We start from the raw sequence: 17707 nt of genomic DNA, 5'->3' as shown, positions 1-17707 counted from the left end.
CAGTTAAAGTAGGTGAATATATGCCATGTCTTTTCCTAAGTTAAAGATTCAATAGCCAGAAAAGTTTCCATGTTATTTATTGAATATTGCTTTTTTTTTTTTTAAGGCACTGAGTTTCTTTTTACATAGTCCCTTCTGTATCTGATAACTACTGATGTATATTCTACTTAGAACACTAGTTCTTCTGCCTCAGTGATTTTGGTAGATCTGTTTGGTAAACATTCGTTGGCATCCTTTTAAAACTAACTTTGACTTAGTGGCACATGTATTTCTCTCTTATGGCAAGAGGAAATGGAGTTAAATTCATGAGAGAAATTGGGATTGATGGCATGCAGACCTTGACAGGTGAAAGTGTTTTCCCCTCTCCTGTACTCCTGTGGCAACTGAATACTCATATTGTGTTACCAAAACCACAGTCCAGGGCAGTACAGAACTTATGCCTCTATGGTGCTGCCAGTTTAGCCCCTGTGGGAGCAATTATTTTGATGCCTAACTTGAGCAAACTGCTCAATTTTTACATCTGTAAAATGACAGAGTGGAACTAGATTTTTTCTTATGCTCGGAAATGTTTTATACATTGTCATGACGGTCATCATCACATTTATCACTCATTTTGAATAATTAAAAATTTCTTAGCCTTGCAAAAGTTTAACATACTGTTCAGTAAGTCTATAGGCAAGAGTGCTTTGTCCATTGCTCTTCTGGAAATAAGGAAGACTACTGCAAATGAGGAAGACTACTTCTTTGGAAGGACTGATGCTAAAGCTGCAACTCCAATACTTTGGCCGCCTGATGCGAAGAGTTGACTCATTGGAAAAGACTCTGATGCTGGGAGGGATTGGGGCAGGAGGAAAACGGGACAACACAGGTTGAGATGGCTGGATGGCATCACGGACTCGATGGACGTGAGTTTGAGTGAACTCTGGGAGTTGGTGATGGACAGGGAGGCCTGGCGTGCTGCGATTCATGGGGTCACAAAGAGTCGGACACGACTGAGCGACTGAACTGACCTGCAAATAAAATGGCACGTATTTGTTCTCAGGGAACTTTCATTCTATTTCCAAAAAAAAGAAAAGAAACAAATATGATTTGTTAATATTTCAGTAGCTTTAACAGTAGTGTGCCTAGAACTACCTCTCAACAGTTTGCAAGAGCAGATTGTGAAATTTTCAGGAATTTTGTGAGTTGGCGGTTGATAGCTTGAAATTAGCCGTCATCTGTCAGAACATCTCTTGAGGAATATGTTAAAAGCTCACTATTCATTTTAAAATTGTGACTAAATGCTATAACATTAAGTGTTGACACCATGAAAAAAAAATAACTGGGTAAGCTTAGCCAGTCTTCCTTTCTAGGTCTGCCAAAGGCTCTTCTGCCTATGTTCCTGCCGACAAACTTCCTAACAGTTTTAAGAAAAAATTAGTGCTTTAGTTTTGATTGGCCAATGTCCCTGTAGATGAGTCGTTGTTGTTATTGTAGAAATTGAATCTTATTCTAAAATGAAAATTTTCTCTTCTGATTTTTATAGGTATACTTTTATTTGGCATTAACTATTTGACAATTGTATTTGGTATAAATTGTCATATACAAACATCCAAGAGCTGGTATTACTTTAAAAACATTTTAATATTGCTTCACAATGGAATAGCATCCTGATTAGTACTATACATCATATTAATTATATGCTCTCTAACGTAGGATAAATGAAGGATATTCCATTTCAATCTCAATTATGAGGATTCAAAAATGTTTCTGCTATCAGTCATGTAGAAGAACAGATATGAATGAATAAAAACTCTATTTCTGTTTTTAGTCTCTGTGAGGCAAAAGGAATGCCACACAAAAATATATCTCTAATACAAATTTACATTCATTAAAAAAAAATCCACTTAGTTTAATTGTGAAAAAAATTTCCCTTTTCCCCTTGAATGGTAAAAATATTAACTCTATTTTCACAGCTTAGCAGATAAAAATTATCTTGGAAGTTTTTTTGTCTTACATACAAATTATTGACTTCTGTAAGCTTGAAAAAAAATTTTATATTTATATACGCTGTAAAAATTACAGCAGGAAAGTTTTTATACAGGAGAGCTTTTATAAGCAGGAAAGTATTATACAATGATCAAAATGAACAGGTCTCATTTCTTTCTTCTTTCGTTACAAGATAAATAATGTTCCAATGTCAGTATAAAAGCACTCGGTGATTTTAAGAGTGCTGTTGCAAGTAGGCTCCTGGATTGTGTAATATTCTGGGGTATATATGCAAAAAGTGTGGTCTAGGACAAACTGAAGTCAAAGAAAATATTTCTTTTCTCCCTCTAAAATGGTACTTTTTTGGTTTAAATTGTCTGAATTAGATTCATAGACCAGTAACAAATAATTCTCAGATAAAAGTTATCCCTATCCAAAAATGAAAAGATAATATATAATTTTTCTGTCCTCCCTGAAAGAGTTAACCATGTAACTTTCTACATCTGATGGTTGTACTCAGTAAAGGAATTGCTGTCATAGACAGAATAGAATTCTAATACTAGGATTAAATTAGTGTTTAAAACTGGCTATTGTGTTTAAAACTCCATATTGAAATAAATTTCAAGTCACCTTCATTTCTTCTTAGAAGCTATTATTATGCTCATAAAAGATTTGCAAACTCCATCCATTGTAATTCTGTTCTTGACACTTTAAAGAATGTCCAAATTATGTGGTATGGATTGTAATAATGTATTACTTTATATATAAATATCTTTTTTTTTTTTGGTCACAGCATAAGACTTGTGGGATTTTTATTTCCCAACCAGGGATTGAATCCATGTCCTCTGCATTACAGAGAAGTCCCCACTTAATATATAAATATTTTTTATCTAAAAAGTAAGTAGGACAATATGTATTCAGAGCCTGCAAATTTCATATAATATATAACAATATAATGTACATGTGTATATATATGTAAATACATTTTGTTTGGTGTATATGTCAATTGATTTTACAGTTGCCAGAAAAACACATTTTTTCCTATAGTATTTGGAAAAATAAGTGACCTAATTCTATAAAGAATTATCTAACTTATATCTGTGCTTCTTAATTTCTTTTAACTGAAGTATAGTTATTTTACAATGTTTTGTTAGTATCAAGTGTACAGCAAAGTGATTCAGTCATATGCATACACGTTGGCCCACACACATATATTATTTTTTGGATACTTTTCCATTATAGGTTATTATAGGATAATGAGTATAGTTCCTTGTACTATACTTTAGGTCCTTATCGTTTACCTATTTTATATACAGTAGTACACATATCCAAATCTCCTAATTTATCTCCCCCACCGTATCCTTCCACTGCTACCCCTACTATTGCCTTTGGTAACCATAAGTTTATTTTCTATGTCTGTGAGCCTATTTCTTTTTTTTGTGAACAAGTTGATTTGTATCAGTTTTTAGATTCCACGTGTAAGTAATATTAATATGATGTTTGTCTCTGTCTGACTTACTTAGCATGATAATCTCCAGGCCCATCCATGTTGCTGCAGATGGTATTCTTTCATTCTTTTCAATGGCTGAGTACTATCCCATTATATATTCAATACATACACCTCTTCTTTATTTTATTTACTTTTGGCTCTGCTGGGTCTTCATTGCTACACGTGGGCTTTTCTCAGGTTGCAGTGAGCAGGGGCCACCCCTCGTTGCAGTGCACAGATTTCTCACTGTGGTAGCTTCTCCTCTTGTGGAGCACCAGCTCTAAGATAGGCTCACTAGTTGTGTCTCCCAGCCTCTAGAGCACAAGCTGAACGGTTGTGGCTCACAGGCTTCGTTGCTCTGTGGCCTGTGGCATCTTCCTGGAGCAGGGATCAAGCCCATGTCTCCTGCACTGGCAGACAGATTCCTTACCACTGAGCCACCAGGGAAGCTCCTCCCATATCTTCCTTATCCATTTATCTGTTGATGGACATTTAGGTCGCTCCCACATCTTGCCTATTGTAAATAGTGCTGCTGTGAAAACTGGTATGCATATACAGTTTTAAATTAGAGTTTTCTCTAATATATGCCCAGGAGTGGGCTTGCTGGATCATATGGTAGCTCTATTTTTAGCTTTTTAAGGAAACTCCACAGCAGCTGTGCCAGTTTATAGTCCCACCAACAGTGTATGAGGGTTCCCTTTTCTCCATACCCTCTCTAGCATTTGTTATTAGTAGACTTTCTGATGATGGCCCTTCTGACTGGTGTGAGGTGATAATTCATTGTAGTTTTAATTCTTATTTCTCTAATAATTAAGAATATTGAGAATCTTTTCATGTGTCTGTTAGCCATCTGTATGTCTTCTTTGGAGAAATATCTATTTAGGTCTTCTGCCCATCTTTTGATTGGATTCTTTTGGGTTTTTTTTTTTTTAAATATAAAGGTGTATGAGCTGTGTGTACATTTTTAAAATTAAGCCCTTATTGGTAGCATTATCTGCAAATTTTTTCCCCATCATTCTCAGGCTGTGGACTGAGGAAGTCTTTAGGCAGCCTTTCTGCTGATGGGTGGGGCTGCGTTCCCATCCAGTTTGTTATTTGGCCTGAGGCACCCCGCCACTGGAGCCCAAGGCTATTGAATGGGGCGAGGTCTTGGTGCCAAAACGTCAGCCTCCTGGAAAGCTCACACAGATGAATGTTCCCCAGTGTATTCACCACCATTCCCCAGGAGGTCCTGCAAGACCAGCAGGTAGGTCTGGCCCAGGCTTCTATCAAATTGCTGCTTTGGCCCTGGATCCTAGTGCGCATGAGATTTTCTGTGTGCTCTTTAAGAGCCTCTGTTTCCCCCAATCCTGGGGAGCTCCTGCAGTCAAGCCCTACTGACCTTCAAAATCAAATGCTCTGGAGGGCTCCTCTTCCTGGTGCTGGATGGAACTCTCAGTTCTGTGGGAGAACCTCTGTGATATGATTATTCTCCAGTTTGTGGGTCGTTCACTTGAGGGGTATGGGATTTGATTATATTGGGAGCTCACCACTAGGCTGGTTGTGGTTCCGTCTGTATGTTTTTAACTGTAGGAAGTGTTTTCTGGTAGGTTTGTCTTTTTCAAGGATGGTTGCTCTGTAGATTGTTGTGATTTTGGTGTGCTCACTAAGCTCCTTCTAATTTGCCATCTTGGCTGCTCTCATATGCTTCTTAATTTTTGAAAAATGGTAATGCCCTCATTTTGGAGAAACCTCCAAAGACTACAAATCAATATTAATGATTCTGAAAGCTAAAGGTTATTTTTTATTAAAGATTATATCAATGATTACAAGTATCAGTTTAGCTCAGAGCTACCCAATAGAAATGAAACCTAAGCCACATTTGAAATTTAAAATTTTCTAGTACTCACAGTAAAACAAGTAAAAAGAAACAAATGAAATTCAATGATCTGTTTTTACTTATTATATCCAATATAGCACTGTTTCAGCATGAAATAAGAATTGACTTATATTTTTTTGGCCCACACTAAGTTCTTTGAAATACAATGTGTATTTATACTTACAGAACTACTCAACTTGGACTAAACAGGTTTCAAAGGCCCAATGGCCGTTTGTGACTAGTGACTATGCACATCTAGGCCATCTCTTAATATTTGAAAGGAAGTGGGTCCAGCAGAAATCAAAATATCACTTTGTTCTGTTGTTTTACTTTGTCCATTGTGAATTATGACCTTTTAAGTTTTATTTATTTATATGCATGCCTAAATGTTATAAAATGACACATTTTAAAGGCAATCTCCCTCTCAGTGCTGTTTTCCAGCCTCTCCATTCCTTTTCCTGGAAGCAAAGTATTTAAACCAGAGCTCATTTTATTTTTATTCTTGTAAATATACAGGTTGTGGCATTCTTATACATACTGTCCTGCAGCTTTCTTTATTTCATTCAATTACTTGGAAATACTTTATCGAAAATGTAGGTTGTTTCCAAACTTTTGCTCGTGCAAAAAGTGTGCATACATCATTTAACACATAGATATGAGTATATTTGTTAGAAAAGTTTTTAAAACTGAAGAATCAAAGGAAGTATTTACAGAATTCTGTAGCTATTGCTAAATCCCCTCTATGTTATTTGTACTAGTTTTGACTCATTTTTTCTGTTTGATGGTTGATTTGTTTTCCTCTGTCAATTTGTATGAGTCTTACATATCAAGAAAAGTATTACGTGACTTTTGACTTTGCTTAGGGGCTTATGTTTGCATGCATACACTTTACTGAACCTCCTCATCTTTCATGGCTTCAGATTTTGCGTCACAAAGAACTTTTCCAGTCATTAGATTATGCTTTTAAGTTTTGTAAGACTGTTGTTAAATGTTTTAGTGATTTGTTTTCCATATTCAGATGTTAAATCTATCTAGAATGCATTTTGGTATAAGAGATAAGGAATCAATCCAACTTCATAATTTTTTCAGAATACTATCCTATCGATCTAATATTACCTTATACAATATTTCTATGCATGTTTGAATCTATTTCTTTATATTCTATTCCATTGGTCTTATAAACACCCTAGTATCTATTGATGTGCAAGTACAAGCTGTTCTAAGTAGAGCTTTTGTTGCTTTTTAATATCTTTCAATTTGGCCACTGCCCTGCTCAGGCTGCATCACAGTTCTCTTTCACATTATCCCTGGATATCCAATTTGTTTATTTTTCCACATTAACTTTAGAGTCTGGCTTCTTAATTCCTCAAAACATTCTGCTAGTATTTTTATGAAAATATATTAAATGAATTGGTTGATTTGACCACTGTGTAAGAAGATATATTACCTTTCTACTTGTTTTGTGTTTGTGTTTGCAGATCCCTCAGTCTTAGGTCTTTCACATATCTTTTTAAGTGTATTCTTAGTGTTTAAAAAAAGTTTACAGTTTTTTATTTCACCAAAGCTTCTGACTAGTTGTTGCTATGTACCAATGTGATTGATTTTTTTTTTTCCTCTAGCTACTTTACTATCCTTTGTAACGGTTTTTCAGTTAATTCTCTTGGTTGGCCAGTGTACAATCTTATTCTCTGCAAATGGTAACTTTAGTGTTGCTTTCCAATATTTATTTCTTCCTCTGTTTCATTTGTCCTGGTTAGTAAGCAGTGGCTATTTTAATAGACCTTTTTTATAGCCCAAAGGGAAAATAGTCTTGATTTCTTTTTCTGCTTACATCCTTAAAATAAATTTAATGAGAAAAACTGTGGGAAAATAAAGCATGACTCCATAATAAATGGGGCAGCATTCACTTTATATAATGGATTATTTTTTTTATTTTTAATGCCCATTTCATCCTGCTTTCCCTACTGTTTAGACTTTGAAATGTCCATCAATATTGGTCTCAAAAATGTTTGAATGAATGACTGAATAAAGAAATGAACTCAAGATGAATAAAGTTATATCAGTCTACGGAAACTGATTAGATGTTTACTCTATAGTAAGCACAAAAATAAACAGAGTAGGATATTTGTAAAGAATTCACAGTCCATTAATAGAGACCAAGCAAGATACAATTGCATGTGATGTGTTCAGCAGTAGACTATTTATAAGGTAAAGAAGGAGAATAGAAATGGGAGTGATTAATTCTTCTGGAAAATCAGGAGGTAATCCCTAGAGAAGGTGATCTGAGACAGTTTTAGCTGGATACAGAAGTCACTGGGCATGATAAGGGGACTAGGAAGGCATTCTAGGAGATAAAACAACAGAGTGGAGGTCTGAAACAGCTTACAGTGTTTGGGTATTTATAAGCTGTTGTTATGGTTGGAGTATAAGCTGTGGGAGCAAGTAGGAGGACAGAAGAATGGAAACTTGCATATGAAAAACAATGTCTATTAGGCAGGAATTCGCAGAAGAAGGAAGCAGCCGGATCCTATAGAGGAAAATACAGAATCACTTAGAAAGGGCATATAAATTTACTTTCACCCCTATATGCCATCCCCTGGAATGTTAACACTGCAGGGACCGTGCCTTGTCTTCCAGGTGGTTTGGGTGAAGAGTTTGAGAACTGCTGATGCAGGCAATAAGAGTTAGTAAAGTGTGCGGGCTTCCCTGATAGCTCAGTCGGTAAAGAATCTGCCTGTAATACAGGAGACCCAGGTTCGATCCCTGGGTTGGGAAGATCTCCTGAAGAAGGAAATGGTAACCCACTCCAGCATTCTTGCCTGGGCAATCCCATGGACAGAGGAGCCTGGCGGGCTATAGTCCATGGGGTTGCAGGACTTGGACACAACTTAGAAACCAAACCACCACCAAAGTGTGTGAAGAAGGGTATGACACCAGATTTGCATTTTAGAACATTCCCTTTGATAGCAGTTTGAAGGATCCTTGCAAGACTGGGAAGAGGACAGCTGGGTTCAGGAGAAAAATCTTTAAAAAAACTACTGCAGTAGATAGTGAAGCAATCAAGTCCTGTCCGACTCTGCGACCCCATGGACTGTAGTAGCCAACCAGGCTCCTCCCTCCATGGGATTCTCCAGGTAAGAGTACTGGAGTGAGGTGCCATTTCCTTCTCCAGGGGATCTTCCCGACCCAGGGATCAAACCCAGGTCTCCCGCATTCCAGGTAGAAACTTTAACCTCTGAGCCACCAGGGAAGCCCCATAAGATAATGTGGATCTGGCCACTAAATGCCAGTGAAGATAATTCAAGGAATACGCAGGAAATGGAGTTGACAGAACTTGGCAAGCGATTGGATATGTAAGGTGCTAGAGGAGAAAGAAAGGAGGTAGTTCCTCTGTTGTTCTTAGCATTTGGACAAGAAAAATTATTAGGGAAGGAAGTTGATAATATTTACTAATACAGTATGAACTTCTCACATTAGCTGGTGATTTTGATCTTTGTTTTTGGTGAACATAAATACTTGAGGGTTGCTGGGAAGACAAGAATAAGCATATCCTGAGTAGCTCTTGACTGTCACTCTGAGACATGAAAAGGAGTATCCCAGTTTGCTATGTCTAGGAATAGCAATATTATTAAGGCCACAGTTTTTCTGTAAGGTGTACTGTTAGTGTTAGATATATATTAATGTACTTTAATTTTTGTTTCTGTGCTTTTTAGAATTCATTCAGAGGGCAGCCTTTTGGATGGCCCCGAAGCAAGCCTGATGGAACAGGACAGAACCCACCATGTTGAGGGCAACAGACTAAGTCCATTCCTGATACCATCTCCGTCTCCCATTTGCCAGACAGAGCCTCTGGCAAGAAAGCTCCAGAATGGAAGCCCATTAACCGAGAGATCTTATCTGGAAGTGAATGGAGACAGCAAGTGGCAGTCTTTCAAAAGTTATTATGGAATACCCCACATGAAAGGAAGCCAGAAGAGTCGCGTGAGTCCGGATTTCATACAGGAAGGTAGAGGGTATTCCAGATGTCTGCAGAATGGCGGGATAAAACGCACAGTTAGCGAACCTTCTCTTTCTGGGCTCCATCAGAACAAGAAACTGAAACCAGACCAAAAGGCTAATGGAGAAAAAAAGAGCTTCGGGGAAAGCCAAGAAGGAAATCCAGACAAAGGCAGCAGTCAACCAAACGTCTCCCATGTGAGTGGTAGGAGGGAATCTGTGAGCTCTGCGGCCCAAGAAAATGAAGTGAAAGATTTCACCAGTTTCCCAACACACAATGGCGGTGGGTCTGAAAACCCAGAGCTTCAGATTCTGAACGAACAGGAGGGGAAAAGTGCTAACTACCACGACAAGAACATTGTATTACTTCTCAAAAACAAGGCCGTGCTCATGCCTAATGGTGCTACAGTTTCTGCCTCTTCCATGGAAAACACACACGGTGAACTCCTGGAAAAAACACTGTCTCAATATTATCCAGATTGTGTTTCCATCGCGGTGCAGAAAACCACATCTCACATACATGCCATTAACAGTCAGGCTACTAATGAGTTGTCCTGTGAGGTCACTCACCCAGCGCATACCTCAGGGCAGATCAGTTTCCCACAGACCTCGAACTCTGAGCTGCCTCCAGAGCCAGCCGCAGCGGCGACTGAGAGCTGTGAGGCAGATGGTGCCAGTAAACCAGCTGCAACGCTCGGGGCCTGCCCCTTTCAGAAACCAGAACAGCAGAAGTCCGCTTTTGAGATATGCCCATCTCCGGCAGAAAGCAGTAACATCCAAGGAACTGCAAAGCTAGGCTCTGGTGAAGAATTCTGCTTGGGTCCCAGTGGCAATTTGCAGTCTCCCGGCGGCAGCTCTGAACGGTATTTAAAGCAAAACGAAATGAATGGTGCTTGCTTCAAGCAAAGCTCAGTGTTCACTAAGGATTCCTTTTCTGCCACTACCACGCCACCACCATCACAATTGCTTCTTTCTCCCCCTCCTCCTCTTCCACAGGTTCCTCAGCTTCCTTCTCTAGGAAACGGCACTCTGAATGATGGGGTTTTGAAAGAACTCCATCACTACCCCAACCAAAGTGACCCAACTCTCTTAAGGGAAGTTAAAATAGAGGGTCAACGTGAGGCACCACCACCCCAGAGTCCCACTCCCTCCGCCCATGTATCCAACCCCTCTCTGATGCTTCCAGTAAGGCCTCAGAATAATTGTGTTAACAAGAATGACAGTCGGACTCCGGGGACAATGACTATTCCATTGGGTTCTGAGAAAACCAGACAACTTTCAGAACATCTCAAGCCTAACCCACCGACTCTTCGTAGCGGTGGAGATCCACAGGATCACTGCCAGCATTTGATGGGGCACAAACAGCAAGAGATTCTCAAGAGTCAAGACAAGGAACAAACACATGACCGCATGCTCCCAACACAGCGCTATCTGAAACCAGGATGGATTGAATTGAAGGCCCCTCACTATCATCCAGCAGAATCCCATCTGAAATGTAATGAGACAACCCTGCGGTCAATTCTTCAGTATCAGTCCAACCCCTCCCATCAAATGACCTCCAAACAATACACTGGAAATTCCAACATGCCTGGGGGGCTCCCAGGGCAGGCTCATATCCAGAACATAATGCAGCCGGAGCAGGGGCCACCAAGGTACCAAGTTGAGATGAATCGAGTGCAGTCTCAAGGTACAGTGGACCAGCATCTCCAGCTCCAAAATCCCTCACTCCAGGCGCACTTCTCCAAAGTGGAGCCTTCACCGGACACTCACAGGCAATCACTGTGTGCCCCGAGATGTCATTTCCAACAGAGACCAGATCCCCAAACTGAGAAGCTCATGCCCCCAACAATAAGACAGCACTTGAATCAACAGACTTCAGAGACTGAACCCTTCTCAAATTCACACCTTTTACAGCATAAGGCTCATAAGCAGGCAGCACAAACACAACTACCCCAGAATTCACATCTCTCTCAAAACCACCAACAGCAAAAATTACAGCTGAAGAATAAAGAACAAATGCCCCAGACCTTTTCTTATCTCCAGGGCAACAGTGATGAGCCAAGAGAAGGAACATTCTTTAGCCAGGTTAAAGTAGAAGAATGCTTTCCTGGTGAAGATCAATATTCAAAATCAAGTGAGTTCCAGACTCATAATCCCAAAATGGGACTGGAGCAAGTACAGAATATAAACAGTATAAATTCCCCCTATGGCCAGATCTTGAAGTCAAATGCAAGCAAAGTACAGATTTCTGGTTCAAACCATATACAACTGGTTCCAGACAATAAAGAACAGACTGTAAATTCTGAACTGTTTGCAGGAAACAAGACCCCAAATGTGCATCACACGCAATATTTTCCAAATAATGTGACCCCTAAGCAAGATATTCTTCACAGGTGCTTTCAACAACAGGAACAAAAGCCTCAACAGGCTTCAGTTCTGCAGGGATATAAAAGTAGGAACCAAGACGTGTCTGGTCAACAAGCTGCACAACTCGCTCAGCAAAGGTACTTGATGCAAAACCAAGCAAATGCGTTCCCTGTACCCGATCAGACAGGAACTCATGTTCAGACCCCACCTCAGAAGGACATTCAAAAGCACGCTGCTCTGAGGTGGCACCTCTTACAGAAGCAAGAACAGCAGCAAACACAACTCCAAGCCGAGTCTTGCCGTAGTCAGATGCAAAGGCCGATTAAAGTCGAGCCTGGATCCAAACCCCATGCCTGTATGCGCCCCCTGTCAGCACAGCCAGAAAATAAAATGTGGAAAAAGATACCCAAGCAAGAGATTCCACCTCCCAGCTGTGACAGTGTGCAGCCGCGGAGCATCCTTGAGACCATGGAGCAGCATCTGAATCAATTTCAGGTCAAATCATTATTTGACCATAAGGCTCTTAATCTCAAATCACAGAAGCAAGTAAAAGTTGAAATGTCAGGGCCAGTCACGGTTTTAACTAGACAAACCACTGCTGCAGAACTTGAGAGCCACACCCCAGCTTTAGAGCAGCAAGCAACGCCTTCCTCAGAAAAGACACCAACCAAAAGAACAGCTGGTTCTGTTCTCAATAATTTTTTAGAGTCACCTTCCAAATTACTAGATACTCCTATAAAAAATTTATTTGATACACCTGTCAAGACTCAGTATGATTTCCCATCATGCAGATGTGTAGGTAAGTGCCAGAAATGTACTGAGACACATGGTATTTATCAAGAATTAGCAAATTTGTCTTCAGATATGGGATTTTTCTTTCTTTTTTTAAAAATCTTGAGTCTGGCAGCAATTTGTGAAGGCTCATAAAAACCTGAAGCTTACATTTCTTGTCTTTAAATTACAGATGCTTGTGCTGTGCAAGAGGGAACTTCATTTACACTCAATTTTTCCAAAAAAAAAAATTAAAATGATTGTGCATGCTCATTTGTCCCTACCTTCAAACCCTTTAAAATATAAAGGTATCTGTTTTAGACTAATCAATCTATTTAACTCTTTGTGTATCAACTCCTGGAGAGATACTCAAGCTATAAAATCATCTCATTAAAATGGCCAAGTAACTGCCATATGCAAATTGATGTAGGAGCTTTTAATATTTTTTTTAATTCAAGGTTGAATGTATTAGTAGTCTTACAAGGTTAACTTCCAGTTAAGGGGGAAATGATCATCCTTCTGCCTCAGTGAGTTGGAGGAAATTATAATGCTGAAGTTCTAAATACTCATAAAGTTGCCCTTTCTCTGTGTATTCATTTGAAACATTGTGTGATTTATATTTATTTTGATAATATTTTCTCTTTAAAATTTCATCTATTTGATAGAAAATATGGCATTTCCCTTTCTTTTTTTTTTTTTTTTTAAAAACGAGCTTCTTTTTGTTAACATTCAAGATGCTTGATAGGTGTGTTGTTGGATACAGTAGAAGACATTTGTAAAAACCAGTGTTAAACTACTGTGGCTAATAGTCCACCCACACCATGTTATTCTTCTCACAATGGGACACCCCACATTTTATAGGAGGATGGAGGGAGGATCGATACTGCCCCTTGGCGTGTGGTTAATATTATTGCCTCATGGGGCTAACGTGCCACACATGTCATAAACAACACTGGGTAAGTTATCCTCATCTTCACGCCTCGCTCCTGTCACACTAACCCTTTTTTCCCTCACTTGTCATCTTTGATGGTATGCAAGAGCCTCTTCCTTTTATCTGATCCTCTCTTCAAGTTTTCTCTCATCATAAGTTGTTCTAAAGTACATACAGACATGGATCTGGATTCAGTGTTCTTATTTTTAAAACAGAGTGATTGAATGTTATGGGGAAAGAAGAAGAGAAAAAGGTATCTTGATAATAAACTGAACAAGGTCCTGGGGGGTGAGATAGGACAGGCGATTTTATTTTTAATCTTTTAACATCCAAATAGCAGGCAGGCTTCTAGTAAGCTGTAATTTTTTTGTTCAGTTTAAAAAATTGGATTGTAGTTGATATTACATATAATATATTCTAATTCCCTCACTATTTTCTTTGTTTAGTTCCACTTACTTGGTTTAAAATAGCTCCTTATCCCATATCTGAAATGTATTTAATATATTTTTATCTGACAGGCAGAATGTACATATACTTAATTATTTCGCACATTTTTTTTAATAGATTAGTCCGTCAATTCATTTTAAAGGAAAAAAAATGTTTAAAGTCACATTCAGGGCCCTTACTGTACAGTTGGGGGATAAGCTTTGTGGATATAGCCTTTATATTTAGTATAATTGAGGTCTAAAATAATAATCTTCTATTATCTCAACAGAGCAAATTATTGAAAAAGATGAAGGTCCTTTTTATACCCATCTAGGAGCAGGTCCTAATGTGGCAGCTATTAGAGAAATCATGGAAGAAAGGTAATTAACACAAAGGCACAGGGCAGATGAACGGTTATCCTTTTGTATATGTCAGAATTTTTCCAGCTTTCACATACAAAGCAGTAAACAATTGTAAACTGAGTAATTATTAGTAAGCTTAGCTATTCCAGGGTTGCCAACGCTACACACTGTGCTATTCACCAGAGAGTCACAATATTTGACAGGACTAATAGTCTGCAAGCTGGCACAGGCTGCCCACTTTGAGATGGATGCCAGAAAACCCAGGCATGGACAAGAACCAGCCAGCCAGCCAGCCTGCCAGGCATAAGGGTGCTGGCGCAGGCTGCAAAGAGAGGCCCCACTCTGGTTTTCCCACTTGATGATAAAGTGTCAGAAAGAGGGGAAAGGTGCTATAAGAAGGGAACCATTGAGTGCAGTTCACCTCGAGTTGTAAACGAGTAGCTATCTCTAAGGAAGTTGTCCACTGGTATGAGCAGAAAGCAAGAATGATATACTGAATAGAAATAGAACAGATTCTATTTATAGCTACATTTATGTTTAACTGTTAGTCATAAGTATGCAAGTATTTACCTGAATCTACATGGTTACTCCTGCATGTAGAAAATTCTGAGATAATCAGTGCAGAGAGAGACGTTCATACAGGTGTCAACAGCGCTGAGCTGCTGTTATGCTGGGGTGCCTTTTCTTTAAGAGGTAGGCAGTTTTATCATCAAAATACATTAGGAAGCATTCTGGGCAGCAAGGACATATTCTGTATCATTGTTGCCCCAATTCTAAATCATTTATTTCTAAATGAGCATATAGAAATTCACTAAATAATCATCTCATAGCCTGGCAAAAATAGTGAATTTTCCTAAGTGCCCTCTTTTATTAGCAAGTAGTAAGTAGTGTCTTGGTCATAAGGGAAAGTATAATCTGTTTCTAGAATTATTCCATAGTTTCAAAATTGCTGGATACTAGTTATTTGACAGCCTTTTAAACAACGTGAGAGAGATTCTTAGAGGAATAGATTCTAACTAAAATCTATTAAGATTCCCCAAGTTTTAAAATAGTTAAATTCAGCAAAGGACAAATCAAATAGTACATATCTTGGAAGACTAAATTTAACAAACTTGGAAAAGTTTTGTGCTTTGTGAAATTATGTATAAAAATAAGTTTCCCATTATTTTTACCCAACATATAATTTCAAAACAGTTCATTACAATTATCAATATATTTTGATACTAAAGAGATACAAGGCTTAAAGTCTGTTATCCAGTTTCCTTGGCTTAGTTCTGGGTTTTTTGATAAATTAAACTATTCATTTCTCAGGATGTGATCATAGAATAAAATCATGCTCAAATGTTCAGTATTTTGGTTGCCTCTCAGATTCATTTGCTAATTCTATGTGTGTGTGTGTTTCTGTGGATTTCTTTAAGGTTTGGACAGAAGGGTAAAGCTATTAGGATTGAAAGAGTCATCTATACTGGTAAAGAAGGCAAAAGTTCTCAGGGATGTCCTATTGCCAAATGGGTAAGTGTGACTTGACAAGGCCTTTGATCCTCAGTCGTGGGCATTTTGATTCATTCACCTAACCCTGAGAATTGGGTTGTCCAGATCAGACAGTCATTTATGCCAGTTGAAAGGAATATTGCTTATATTTACCATTTTGTCATCTCTTAAGAAAAAGGCAGTTTAAAACCATGTACAGACTACTTAATTGAAAGAACTTAATGGCGAGGAGGAGGTCTGTTCAGGTGCCTACTAGAAGTATAGTTCTTCCCTGCATGTGAGGTCCTAATCCTTTAAAAATCTGCAGTTAATCTTTATCTTGTCATTTTTGAAGCCCTGGAACTTTAAAGTCTTGCCCCTGTAGCTCTGGCTTTAATGCAGGGAGCATTGCCTGCAGTGTCCTGGGGAGGGGCTGCTACACACTGCCTGCATTTGCATCTCTCCTGGTTCTGACCCCAGGGTAAGCCCCAGCGTCATAGATGGGCAACAAAAGGCAGGTGGCATGTGATGATAGATGTCAACCTAATTGTGACCAGATGTGAGAAAATATACAGACATCAATCAATGCTCTCCTCTGCCGCAAGTGACCCTTGTTTTGTTTTGGTTGGGGTGGGGGTGTTGGGGTGGAATGGTGACCCGAACAGGTGGTTCGCAGAAGCTGCAGCGAGGAGAAGCTACTGTGCTTGGTGCGGGAGCGAGCTGGCCACACCTGTGAGGCTGCGGTGATCGTGATTCTCATCCTGGTGTGGGAAGGCATCCCAGTCTCTCTGGCCGACAAGCTGTACTCGGAGCTCACCGAGACGTTAAGGAAGTATGGCATGCTCACCAACCGGCGCTGCGCCCTGAACGAAGAGTAAGTGCCTCCGGGGGGCCTCTCCTCTTTCTCCGCTGCTAAAAACGGCCTGACTATTGGCTTGAGGGTAAAGAGTCGAACTTGCGTTTTCATGTTTATAAAATAGGGCTCAAAATGCCCGCTTCACAAACCTGCGATAGGATCTTGTATTTGCTAACATGGATACTTTGAGGAAGGTGCACTCAGTAATATTTTGTACCTTTGGACAGTGTAGCTATGAGTTAGAAGCAGCTTGCTGGAAGTCTGTGTATATCCACAAACTGGACCATACTATAAACTTGAAAATATTTGTGTGTCCACTCGCTGCAGGCTCGCTCTGTGTGCCTGGCCATCGTGTTAGTATTGATAACACTTCTGTGTCGCAGTATTTAAGACAGTAAGCTTGGTAAGAAACTTTAGGGTTTCCAGATCAAGGATTTTACTACATCAGCAACAAGGCTTGTAGAGGTCCTGTAGGAACAAACTGGTTTTGACTTCATTGCAATCTAGTTTATTACTTCCATTGTAATAATCAAAATTGCCTCTATTTTTACTGCTGCTAAATAATCAACACATTAGCTATGGATGGACATTATTTAGGAAAACAAGGGTATACATTTAAATATATTTAATGCAACCAAGAATTTATGGTTTGTTTGTGTTTTTTTATTTTTTAATCTCATCTACTTGCAGGAAATTTAAATCTTCACTTTGAGAAAGTGTACTTTTTAATTTTCCTTCTGCTATGGTATTCTTGTATATCATTTTAAAAAAATACAGGAAAATTCACAGTGCTGCACTGAAATCCTATGTAACTATTATAGTCACAGTTTAATTTTGCACTTCTTCTTTTAGTCTCCTTTCTCCTGTGTCCACCAAATTACAAAATAGTCTACTGAGCTTATGGAAATATTGTCTGCTCATTGCAGTAACCCACTGCTAACCAAATTTGTAATTTCGTTGACTGTTACTCAAACTGGTATGGTTTAAGTATATGTTAACATAGGTTCTCCCTCTGGGACATTGGAGGCAGGTAGAGGGGGTTCTAAGTCAACTATTAATAATCTATCAAAGTTACTGTTTCAGTATGAAAATGTGGATTGGTTTTCTATGATAGTTATGATCCAGAAATTTCATGGTGTGTACCTTATGGCCATAAACCCACTTTCACAAATGACAGATTGGAGGATCCAAGTTGTTGATTCATAAGACATGA

The 17707-nt window shown here is 39.0% G+C and overlaps 1 protein-coding gene across 1 annotated transcript in view; it reads left to right on the top strand.

Annotated features, from left to right (window-relative positions):
* TET2 (tet methylcytosine dioxygenase 2) overlaps positions 1-17707 on the top strand; it is a 133798-nt gene that overhangs the window by 83191 nt on the left and 32900 nt on the right. The window contains exons 3-6 of the mRNA XM_069593577.1: positions 9029-12477; positions 14096-14186; positions 15587-15680; positions 16304-16512. Of these exons, the coding sequence (XP_069449678.1) occupies positions 9075-12477; positions 14096-14186; positions 15587-15680; positions 16304-16512 (3797 nt within the window). The 5' untranslated portion in view covers positions 9029-9074. The remainder of the gene's footprint in view (positions 1-9028; positions 12478-14095; positions 14187-15586; positions 15681-16303; positions 16513-17707) is intronic.

The sequence above is a fragment of the Ovis canadensis genome, chromosome 6 (assembly GCF_042477335.2).
Source record: "Ovis canadensis isolate MfBH-ARS-UI-01 breed Bighorn chromosome 6, ARS-UI_OviCan_v2, whole genome shotgun sequence".
In the NCBI taxonomy this organism is placed as follows: Eukaryota; Metazoa; Chordata; class Mammalia; order Artiodactyla; family Bovidae; genus Ovis; species Ovis canadensis.
The sequence above is the reverse complement of the archived record's forward strand: the minus strand, read 5'-3'. Positions and strand labels throughout refer to the sequence as shown.